The 12,591-nt window shown below is 39.8% G+C and overlaps 1 protein-coding gene across 1 annotated transcript in view; it reads left to right on the top strand.

The window, feature by feature from the left end:
• Positions 1 to 12,591, top strand: part of SGPP1 (sphingosine-1-phosphate phosphatase 1) — a 48,318-nt gene that overhangs the window by 22,586 nt on the left and 13,141 nt on the right. Inside the window, exon 2 of the mRNA XM_033187777.1 lies at positions 11,131 to 11,220. Within this exon, the coding sequence (XP_033043668.1) occupies positions 11,131 to 11,220 (90 nt within the window). The remainder of the gene's footprint in view (positions 1 to 11,130; positions 11,221 to 12,591) is intronic.

The raw sequence follows: 12,591 nt of genomic DNA on the forward strand, positions 1-12,591 counted from the left end.
TCTCCAAGCTTAGCCTCATCCCACCTTAGGGTTCTGCGAGACACTGTCTATCCTTTTAATACATCTCCTTTTTTCCTTCTTAAAATAATCTAAATTGGTTTCCGTTATCTGCATATTTGGAGTTCCAATATAATGCATGAAGTAAATGGTGATAGCTCTATAAATTCATATTTTAACTACTACATTATAACCAATAAATTTGATTTATAATTATCGTATGTTATTAATTTTATGACAAACATTTAGAAATATGAATCCTTACCCATGTTTCTATGTCCTTAGTATAGAATTCTAGGATTGCTGGGTCGATATATATGAACATTTAGAGCTCTTCTGTGTATTGACAAAATACTTTCCATAAAGGTTGTGTCAGTTTTCATTACACTAGTAATGTATGAGAACAAGGCATGTCTATCTTTAATGTGCTATTATTGTCATCTGTTTACATGTATACTATTCATTCCTAGAATTGAACAGAAATTCTTTCCTGTGCCTGCCTCCCGTATTTAAGTGACTCTGAAAATTTTAAATTGTATTAAAGACAGTTTTTATAATTGTTTTAATTGCAAGTGATTTTATTGACTTAATTTACTATCTTCAATGAATGTAAATGGAACATGCTAAAATATACAAAGTAATTCTTACTATGTATAACAGTGAGAAAAGTATATCAGAAAGATAAAAGCCCTTTGGTAGAGTAACTGAAGGAAACGTTTAATAAATTTTTTTGTGATCAAGGATGTGCAGTGAAAAGATTAGATAGTGGTATGAAATTTAAAACATCTAGGATGTCATGTGATCTGTTTTGAGTTTGGTACATTTTTATGTATTTGAAAATAATGTGAAGGACTTGTAATTTTTACTTTCTACTCTCTTTATAAGATCTACAGATTTAATTTCAGTAAAAACATTAGAGGAAATACATAAATGCCACAGATACAGCTCAACATTGTCTATGAAAATGAAAACCGAAGCCAGGAAACCCCTGCCAAACTTAAAATTATTACCCATTTTTGTAATGATAAAAGTATAAAGTAAGAAGCATGATAAATTGGAAAAAGAATTAGAATAGGTCACTAGAATGTAATACTAAATGTTACTTAGCATCCATAGGTCTGTTCTTTAACTGTAAAGAGAGAAGAATAGAATTAATAGCTTTTTTTTTTTTTTTTTTTTTTTTTTTTGAGATGGAGTCTCACTCTTGTTGCCCAGCCAGGCTGGAGTGCAATGGCATAGTTTCAGCTCACTGCAACCTCTGCCTCCCGGGTTCAAGTGCCTCCTAAGTAGCTGGGATTACAGGCCTCCACCACCACACCCGGCTAATTTTTTGTGTTTTTAGTAGAGACGGAGTTTCACTATGTTGGCCAAGCCGGTCACGAACTCCTGACCTCAGGTGATCCACCCACCTTGGCCTCCCAAAGTGCTGGGATTACAGGTGTGGAACCACCATGCCCAGCCAGAATTAATATCTTTAAGATCTCTTCTATCTCTAATTAAATGAAATTTTTATTTCGCCTTCATTCTAAATTTAAAAATATTTGAGTGATACTCTGCTTGATCCTAAGGATAAAAGACATTAAACAACACACTTTGAACAACTTTATATATGAAGGGCAGCATAGTATAGTAGTTAAGAGCTCAAGACTCAGGAATCAGACTTCCTGTACTTGAATCACAGATCCATAACCTGATAGCTGATTGACTTTGGGCAAAAACTTGACCCCTCTGTGCCTCAGTTTCATCTATGAAATGAGGTGAATTAGAATAGATGCCCCATACAGTTGTTCTGATGATTACATGGATTAATATTTATAAAGATTTTAGAATAGCACCTGGTATGTAGTAAATTGTATGTCAAATAAAAATTATTAACCTCTCAGTAAATAATAAATTCATATTCATTTCTCCTATGTCTGCCTAGAATTGAATTTTAGTTTAAAAAAAAGTGTAGCCAAATTAACGGTCAGAAATAAAGGTTTGCTGGCTGGGCGTAGTGGCTCACACCTGTAATCCCAGCACTTTGAGAGGCCAAGGCGAGCGGATCATCTGAGGTCAGGAGTTCGAGACAAGCCTGGCCAATATGGCAAAACCCCTTCTCTACTAAAAATACAAAAAAAAAATACTAAAAATACACCTGGTGTGGTGGCGGACACCTGTAATCCCAGCTGCTCGGGAGGCCGAGGCTGGAGAATCATTTGAACCCAGGAGGCGGAGATTGCAGTAAGCTGAGATGGGACCATTGCACTCCAGCCTGGGGGACAAGAGTGAAACTCCGTCTCAAAGAAAAAAAAAAAAAAAAGGATTGCTGCTATAGCCAGTGAGTTCCAAGAAAAAAAGAAAGATTGGGTTAGGTAGGAATAGAAAAGAAGTGGAGGGAGTTTCTCATACAAATATGTATCAGAAACAAGAGAAAGGTCAGTTAGATTGCTATGACTGAGGAATGGGGGGAAGAGATAGTCCCCCTAGTTCTGACTTTTTATAAAATAGAAACTAAGCTCTTACAGAATTGCTAAATTTACTAATGTGGAAAAGGCAGAATTTGAGTTTGCTATTATAATGCGTTTTGCATTTTGAAAATTATTGTACTTAATGAGCTTACCACACTCACTTTTTCCTGAATGCCAAGGCAGCTATACAACTGTTGTCACCACAGACTAGATTTGTTCTCAACCCTGGAGGTTTGAATAGGGATTAAAAAAAAATCTGCACAAAATCCACACAAGACATTGGAGAAGTTTTCTCGAGCCTCGAAGATGATGAGGCTGGATTATCCAAGACATTAAAAAAATACTTCAGTAAGGGCCTGGTGCAGTGGCTCTTGCCTGTAATCCCAGCACTTTGGGAGGCCAAGGTAGATGGATCACCTGAGGTCGGCAGTTCAAGACCAGCGTGGCCAGCAGGAGAATCGCTTGAACCCAGGAGGCAGAGATTGCGATGAGCTGAGATCGCGCCATTGCGCTTCAGCCTGGGCAACAAGAGAGAAACTCCATCTTAAAAAAAAAAAAAAAAAAAATCAGTAGATAATGAAGAAGTACTAATGACTTGGAAACTGCCTGGAAGTCTATATTTATTGGTTTCTGGAGAGGGAATCAGGAATTTCTTCCTCATCATCTGGAATGCTGGGGCCTGTCTGCAGCTCTGACATGTTGCAAACCTTACTCTTTCATCACAGATCCTTTCCTTCATAGGAACTGGAACACGGGTCCTGTTTTTTTAACGTAAGATTATATCAACTAGTATGGTAGTAAATAGCACTTCCCTTATTATGGTTTTTGATATAAAATATATGTTATGTTATGTTATGTTATGTTATTTTGAGACAGAGTCTCGCTGTCGCCCAGGCTGGAGTGCAGTGGCGTGATCTCGGCTCACTGCAAGCTCCGCCTGCCAGTTTCATGCCATTTTCCTGCCTCAGCCTCCCGAGTAGCTGGGACTACAGGTGCCCGCCACCACACCCGGCTAAGTTTTTTTTTTTAATTTTTAGTAGAGATGGAGTTTCACTGTGTTAGCCAAGATGGTCTCAATCTCCTGACTTCATGATCCGCCCACCTTGGCCTCCCAAAGTGCTGGGATTACAGGTGTGATATAAAATATGTTTTTAATTATAATGTGTATGTGGTGAGTTCAGTTGCTAAGTTGATTCTTTGTAACTTAAGAGTTCAAAAGAGAAACAGTAATAACACTGACATCAGATGCGAATAGGTCAAAACCATAGATTGAGAATGTTTCAAATTATATTTTTCTCATTTAATGTGTACATTAAATGATTATATATAGGTCAGTTTTTTTGTTGTTTTTGTTTTGTTTTGTTTTGTTTTTGAGAAGGAGTCTCCCTTTGTCGCCCAGGCTGGAGTGCAGTGGCATGACCTCATTCATTGCAACCTCTACCTCCCAGGTTCAAGTGATTCTCCCACTTCAGCCTCCCAAGTAGCTGGGATTACAGGCACATGCCACCAGGCCCAGCTAATTTTTGTATTTTTAGTAGAGACAGGGTTTTGCCACGTTGGCCAGGCTGGTCTCAAACTCCTGACCTCAGGTGATCCACCCATCACAGCCTCCCAAAGTGCTGGGATTCTGTTTCTTAAGTTTACTCAAAAGGATTTTCAGATTGCAGTTTATTATGGTGGGTTTCACAGATGCTGTTAGAACTAAGGATTAACACAGCCCATGTTTCAGGCCAGGAACTGAATGATACTTTGGCCTTTGACACTATGTTTTCATGAATATAATATGGTAAGACTGGTGGCTGAAGGCTGAAGGCTTATGTTTACTTCATTCAACAAGTATTAATTGACTGCCTACTATGTGCCAGACACAGAGTAATACAAGCAGGAGAGAATTGCTGGTGGCTTAGAGCAGGTAATAATGGTAGCGTTAGAAGTGGTCACATTCTAGATATGTTTATTTTTGTTTTTTTTGTTGGTGGTCGTGGTGTTTTTAACTTGAGGTAAAACTTACATAAAACTAATAATTTTTTTTTTTTTTTTTTTTTTTTTTGAGACGGAGTCTCGCTCTGTCACCCAGGCTGGAGTGCAGTGGTCGGATCTCAGCTCACTGCAAGCTCCGCCTCCCGGGTTTACGCCATTCTCCTGCCTCAGCCTCCTGAGTAGCTGGGACTACAGGCGCCCGCCACCTCGTCGAGCTAGTTTTTCGTATTTTTTAGTAGAGATGGGGTTTCACCGTGTTAGCCAGGATGGTCTCAATCTCCTGACCTTGTGATCCACCCGTCTCGGCCTCCCAAAGTGCTGGGATTATAGGCTTGAGCCACCGCGCCCGGTCTTCTTTACCTATTTAATAGTCTTGACATTCTTATTGAAAATCAGTTAACCATAGATATATGGGTTTAGTTTGGGGGCCACAATTCTATTTCACTGGTCTGTATGTCTGACCTTATGTCAGTACCACACTGTTTTGAATACTGTAGTAAATTTTGAAATCGGAAAATATGAGTCCTTCCACGTTGTTGTTCTTTTTTTTTCTTTTTTTTTTTTTGAGACGGAGTCTTGCTCTGTCGCCCAGGCTGGAGTGCAGTGGCCGGATCTCAGCTCACTGCAAACTCCGCCTCCCGGGTTTACTGCCATTCTCCTGCCTCAGCCTCCGAGTAGCTGGGACTACAGGCGCCCGCCACCTCGCCCGGCTTGTTTTTTGTATTTTTTAGTAGAGACGGGGTTTCACAGTGTTAGCCAGGATGGTCTCGATCTCCTGACCTCGTGATCCGCCTGCCTCGGCCTCCCAAAGTGCTGGGATTACAGGCTTGAGCCACCGCACCCGGCCTCATGTTGTTCTTCTTTTTTAGTATTGTTTTGGCTCTTCAGAACTTTTTGCAATTCCATATAAATTTGAGGATCAGCTTTTCAGTATCTGCAAAAATGCAATTAGAACTTTGACAGAAAGGCTGGGCATGGTGGCTTAGGCCTGTAATTCCAGTGCTTTGGGAGGCTAAAATGGGAGGATCACTTGAGCCCAGGAGTTGAACCCAGGCAACATAATGAGACCCCCATCTCTATAAAACATTAAAAAATTAGCAGGGTATGGTGGTGCACCCTGTAGTCCCAGCTACATGGGAGGCTGCAGCAGGAGGATCGCACGAGTCCAGGAGTTGGAGGCTATGGTGAACTATGATTGAACCACTGCTAGATTATACTCCAGCCTGGGTGATAAAGCAAGACTCCACTCCCCACCCCCAACCAAAAAAAAAAACTTCAATAGGGATTACGTTGACTATAGATCACTTTCGATAATAGTGCTATCTTTTTTTTTGAGACTGAGTCTCACTCTGTCCACCAGGCTGGAGTGCAGTGGCGCGATCTCGGCTCACTGCAAGCTCCGCCTCCTGGGTTCACACCATTCTCCTTTCTCAGCCTCCCTAGTAGCTGGGACTACAGGCGCCCGCCACTGCGCCCGGCTAATTTTTTGTATTTTTAGTAGAGACGGGGTTTCACCGTGGTCTCGATCTCCTGACCTTGTGATCCGCCCGCCTCGGCCTCCCAAAGTGCTGGGATTACAGGCGTGAGCCACCGCGCCCAGCCAATAGTGCTATCTTAACATATTAAGTTTTAATGTATTATGTCTTCTAATCCATAAACATGAGATGTCTTTTCATTAATTAGGTCCTTTTTTTTAAATTTTGAGACAGAGTCTCTCTCACTCTGTTGCCAGGCTGGAGTGCAGGAGTGCAATCTCAGCTCATTGCAATCTCCGCCTCCCGGGTTCATGCAGTTCTCCTGCCTCACCTTCCCAAGTAGCTGGGATTACAGGCACACGCCACCATGCCCAGCTAATTTTTGTGTTTTTAGTAGAGATGGGGTTTCACCAGATTGGCCAGGATGGTCTTGATCTCTTGATCTTGTGATCTGCCCGCCTCGGCCTCCCAAAGTGCTGGGATTATAGGTGTGAGCCACCGTATCTGGCCTTAATTAGGTCTTTAATTTCTTTCAGTAATGTTTTATAGTTTTCAATGGACAAACCTTTCACTTCCTTAGTTAAATTTATTCCTAGGTATAGGTATTGTATTCTTTAGGATGCTACTGAAAGTGGAATTATTTTTCTTACTTTCATTTTAGGATTTTTTTATTGCTGGTGTATAGAAACACAGCTGATTTGTGAGTGTTGATCTTACACCCTGCAACTTTGCTGAATTCATTTATTAATTCTAATATGTTTTCTTTATGGATTATTTGGATTTTCTATCTTTAGGATCACTTCATCTGTGAATAGGGATGTAGTAGCCCCCCTCATCAGCAGAAGATATGTTCCACGACCCCCAGTAGGTGCCTGAAACTGTGGATGGTACTCAACCCTATATATACTGTTTTTTTCCTGTACATATGTATCTATGGTAAAGTTTAATTTATAAATCAGGCACAGTTAAAAAAAAAAAAAGAAATATCACTTTATCTAATTTGTTATTTCCTTTAGTCATTAAGATCTGTAATCTTTTTTGTCTGCTTACTGATGAAATTCTTTACTTTGACACTTAAAAGTTCAGAATTCTATTATTCAATGGGGAGTAAATATGAAAGTCATGTCAAAACTGGATCAAGTGTTCCCCAAAATGTTTTGTTTTTTTTAAAATTAATTTAATTTTTTTTTTTTTTTTAAAAGACAGAGTCTCACGTCGTCACCCAGGCTGGAGTGCAGTGGCGTGATCTCGGCTCTCTGTAACCTCCGCCTCCCAGGTTCAAGTGATTCTCATGCCTCAGTCTCCCAAGTAGCTTGGACTACAGGTGCATGCCACTACACCTGGCCAATAGTAGAGAAGAGGTTTCACCCTGTTAGCCAGGCTGGTCTTGAGCTCCTGATCTCAAGTGATCCACCTGCCTCGACCTCCCAAAGTGCTGCTGAGATTATAGGCATGAGCCACCATGCTTGGCCCCAAAATGTTTTTTTCCATAAAAAAATCTAGAGAACCTATCATAAAGGTAGAGACTAATGACCGAAAAAAGTCAATCAATAAAAATGACTTATTTTGTTTTCTTTAATTACCTCATCCCAGTGAAATCTGAAGGTGCCATGGAGCAGAGGAAAAGAAAGCCTCAGCTTCTTTAGCCTCTGCATCTGGCTTGAGAACATTCCAACTCTCCTTTTTAAACACCTTGGACATAGTAAAAGTGAATAAATGTGGGTTAAGTCATACTTGGTTTCATTGCTCCTATTGAAAAGCTCTACCTTTCCCCTCCCTACCTTCAGCTCTAGCTTCTGAGACTCTATAGGTGATTTTTTCTTGAGTCTGTTGTGTATAAAGAACTCTTATCAGTAATTTTGTACATTTTTACTTCCTTATAGGGTCCAAGTTAAAAAAGAGAAGGAAGCGTAGAAAGATTTTTTTTAAGTTGATTTTTTTTTCTTCTTTAGTTCTCTCTTTTTTTTTTTTTTCTGCTGTCAACAGCTTTTTAAAAATTAGATTTTAAAGATTTTTAAAGACTTTAAAGGTTCAAGTCCCTGCTGTAGAGACAGACACCACTGTTATCTCTCACCCAGATTATACCAACAGCCTCCTAACTGGTCTCCCTGTTTTCAGCTTGCTCTCTTAAAATTTAATCTCTACATAGCAGCTTTACTCAAAACCCTGCAGTGGCTCCCCATTTAACAGTAGAAGCCAGATTTCTTATGGTGGCCTCCCAGGCTCTGCTTGATCTGGCCACCCATTACCTCCCTAACCTCTTCTACTTGCTCTCTCTACTGTGGCCACAGCTAGCCTCAGCTAGCCTCCTTGCTAGTCATACTTGGTGATCAGATACTTTGTTCACTGATTCCCCTGCCTAGTATATGCTATTCCCACAGATAATCTGCTTGGCAAGTATACTCACCTCACCTCCATTCCGTCTTGCCTCAGTCTCAACTTCTCAATAAAGCCTATGCTGACTATCTTCTGTTTAATACTGTAACCTGCCCCATTTGCACTCTGAAACTCGACCCTATTTTTATTTCTGTTTTAATTAAGATAGGCTTATTTACACTGTGGCAATGACTTAATCCCCAAATTGCAATGACTTAACACAACAAAATCTTGTATCTTGGCCAGGAGTGGTGGCTCATACCTCTCATCTCGGCACTGTGGGAGGCCAAGGCGGGTGAATCGCTTGAGCCCGGGAATTTAAGACCAGTCATGGGCAACATGGTTGACCCTGTCCCTGCAAAATATTAAAAAAAAAAAAAAAAATTAGCTGGATGTGGTGGCACACTCTAGTCCCAGCTACTCCATAGGCTGAGGTAGGAGGATCACTTGAGTCTGAGAGGTGGAGGTTGCAGTGAGCCAAGATCACGCCACTGCACTCCAGCCTGGGCAACAGAGCGAGACCCTGTCTTGGAAAAAAAAAAAAAAATTCTTGTGTTACAAATCCATTATGCGTTGGCAAACAGCTTTTTCCACTTTGACCCACAAGGACGTAGGCTGATGGAAGCTTGCCCATCTTGTGATGCATCTCAACATGTGGTTTCCCAGGGTCACATATATAGGAAAGAAAGAGTTCAAAGGAAGATTGAAAGTGGCATAAGTCACTTTTTTCTGCAGCTCACTGACCAAAATTAGTTGCATGACGCTAATGTAAGTGAATCCAAAATGTAGGAGGAGCACAAGGAATATTAATGAGCATCACTATTTCTCCAACACATGTTCTCTTTTTATTTTTTCCATACTACCTATCAGGTTTTATTATATGATTTATATGTTTTATGTAACACATATTTACATATCATATCATTTGCATACTTTTGTGTTTATTATTTAGCGCCTCCTCTAGCAAGAATAGAAACTTATGCTCCCAGAAAAGAATATAATTATTCTCCCAAGGAATATTTAGAATGTAGAATTAGTAAAACTTGATTATTGGTTGAATACAATGGCTAAGGAAAATATTTGGGATAATTCATGTTTCTCATTTGGATTACATGGTTTTTGGTGTTTCTAAATGAAATAGGGAATATCAGAGGAGGAACAAGTGTGGGTGATAGGACATGAGTTTGGTTTGAGGTGTAAATGGGTTTACCGCCATAGGGACCTCAAGGTGGAGATAATGTGCAGAGTTGGATATATGGTTCTTAAACCCAGGGAAATGGGTAGGTCTTCAGCATGCCCAGTAGTAGTTAAAAAATAAGAAAGGGGGCCAGGTGCATTGGCTCACTGCGCCTGTAATCTCAGCACTTTGCAAGGCCAAGGTGTGTGGATCGCTTGAACTCAGGAGTTTGAGATCCCATCTGTAGTCCTAGCTGCTTGGGAGCCTGAGGCAGGAGGATCACTTAAGCCTGGGAGGTTGAGGCTGCAGTGAGCCATGATTGTGCTGCCGAACATCAGCCTCGGTGACAGAGTAAAACCCTGTCTCAAAAAAAAAAAAAAAAAAGAAGAAAGAAAAAGGTAAGACTGTCAGTAACTACTAAGGACAGAATCCTTCTTTATACTAATGTTTAAAGAACAAAAAGAGGAAGATACGCTCTTGTGTTGGAAATGCAACAAAAAAATGGTGAAAGGGGAACCAGGGGAGTATGAAGCTATGACTATCAAGGATATTTAGAGTTTCAAGGAGAAAGTGAGGGACCATGTTAAATGTAGTAGATATGTAAACAACAACAACAACAACAAAACAACTCTGCCTGTAGTTCCAGTTACTCAGGAGGCCAAGGCAGGAGGATCACTTGGGTCCAGGAGTTGAAGGTGGTAGTATGCTATTATCACACCTGGGAATAGCCTCAGTACTCCAGCCTGGGCAACATAGACCTTGTCTCTCTAAAAAACAAAACAAACCACCAAACAACAACAATTGTGTACTAAATATTTTCTACTTTAGTTACAAGCTTACTTAACTCCTTTGCTCCTTTATTTCAACCCAACTTCCCTAACCACCTTGGCTTCAGTTTCATTGAGAAATTTGAAGTCATCAGGCATAAAGGGCCCCAAATGTGCCCTCCCTTCTTCCCTTTACAAACTTACCATCATGCCCATCCATCCTTTCCTCTTTCCCTCCAATCTCAGGACATTTCACAGCCAACTCTTCCACTAGTGCCATTGATACCAAGAATTGTCTACACTTTCTGTTTATGCTTTTTCCCTTTTATGATTTCTGCTCCTAGTATTCCACGAAAATTTTTCTCAGTAAGGGGACTATTTGAAATTTTAGTCGATGGGCGAAAGTGAAAAGCTAAGTACAAAGTGTTGAATACTGAATACAAGGTAGGGGAATAGCAATATAAATTGCAGATAGCAGTCACTGATGAAGTGAGAGGGAGATAATGCCAATCCTCCTCCCCAGACAACTGAAGACATTTACATGGACCAGATTCAGGTACTATTCCAGAGGCCCTTTCATTTTGGCGGCCATATTAAAAGTATGTCTCTTACCTGTCCTCCTCCTCCTATACCATGCCAGTGATTGAATCTTCATTGTAGAAGCAGAAATGAGCCAGTTCCCACAATAAAGAATGTAGACACATGAGATTTCATTCATCTGTGCAAAAGTATTTCTTGAATGTCTGCTATGTGCCATACTCAGGGTTAGGTGCTGGGAATATAAGGGGGAGTGAAAACACAAATTTCTTGTTTTAGTGGAGTTTACAGAATAGTGATTTGATTTGTCTTTTATTTGTTTATATCTAACTTAAATTTGTTTAACTAATGTTACTTTTTTTCCCCTTTAGTATCCTCTTATATATGGACTGATTCTTATTCCCTGCTGGTGTTCTCTAGTTTGCCTAAGTAGAATTTACATGGGAATGCACTCCATTCTGGTAAGGAAAATGTTGTCTTCTTAATACTTTGTTTTTTATGACATTGACAGTCAATTTTATAATTTTTAATCATTTGCAAACTTACCTGGAGCCTAAATGAGAAAATATTGTAAGTCTTCTGACTTTGTTTTGTGAAAATATCAACATGATAGTTTATGAAGTATTAATGTAGTAGTCACATATTTCATAGAAAGTTTCCAGCAATCACAATAGCCAAGTATAATAATCAAAATAAAATTTCTTCCTCCTTCCAGTCTCACTTGCATTTTCCTTCACAATCTTTTCTGTGTCTCTCCTATCACTGAGTCAGAACCAGCAATGTGGCTACAGAAACCAAGGAGAGCTCCTAAGTATTTTTGAAGAACCAGTGACTAGAAACTATGTGAACCTAAACTTTCCAGGTGCCATTTGTATTTACATATTAAACTCTGCTTTTCTTTCCCATCAGTATGTTAGGACTCACAGTGGACGTTGTGTTTTGAGAATGCAATTCGGTTCCCAAAGCAGCAGCACAGGGACCCTGTACTATTTGCAGCCACACCCATTCACTTTTCTTCCTCTCTGTCCCTACTGACACCCCCTTAGCTCTGGCCTGCAACATATCTGACTAGATTACTGTGATAGCGTCTTAATTAGTAGCCAACTTCCAGTTTGACACTGCTCCACCAGTATTCAGTCTGTTTAATAGACTTTCCAAAACACAAATATGATGCCATACTGAATTATTAGGTTTCCTCCAATGCAAAGGGTTTCTTAACTCCATAATTTTACAAATGCTATAACATTTACTTGGAATGTCCTTTTCACTTTCTTTACCTTAACTATCCCATTCATTCTTCAAGACTCACTATAGATGTTCTTAACCCCTCAAAGCCTTATTACCTTCCCCATCTTCTCTTTCTCAAGACTTGTGAGGTAACCCTTCCCCACTTATCCTAAATTGCAATTGCTTTTTTCCTTATCTGTCAAGTATACTAGACTCCAAGTTCCTTGAGAACAGCAACTGTGTGTTTTAACTCTACCTTTAGCATCCAACGTGGTGTCTCATGAGGCATCTATGAATGAATTATGTATTATCATGGAGATAAAGGATCAGAAAAAGAGGTGGAGAAATTCATGGAATTCTAGTTTCTAATGGGTAATATCAGTTTTTTTCTTGTCTTTAACAACTTAACATTTTTAGAATTTTTTTCTCATATTATTTCATTTGCTTATTTCATAGCTATAGAAATGTTGGTTTCTATTTCTCAAATTTCTTGCTTCCAGCACCTGCTCCTTCACAGATAAATTTCTAGAAGTCCCAAACACTATTTTATTTTGTTGGGAGGCAGGGTGTGCTGTAATTTTTGGGTTGGTCATTGTTTCTAGGTT

This window comes from Trachypithecus francoisi, unplaced genomic scaffold, assembly GCF_009764315.1.
Source record: "Trachypithecus francoisi isolate TF-2019V2 unplaced genomic scaffold, Tfra_2.0 Lachesis_group3, whole genome shotgun sequence".
Lineage (NCBI taxonomy): Eukaryota > Metazoa > Chordata > Mammalia > Primates > Cercopithecidae > Trachypithecus > Trachypithecus francoisi.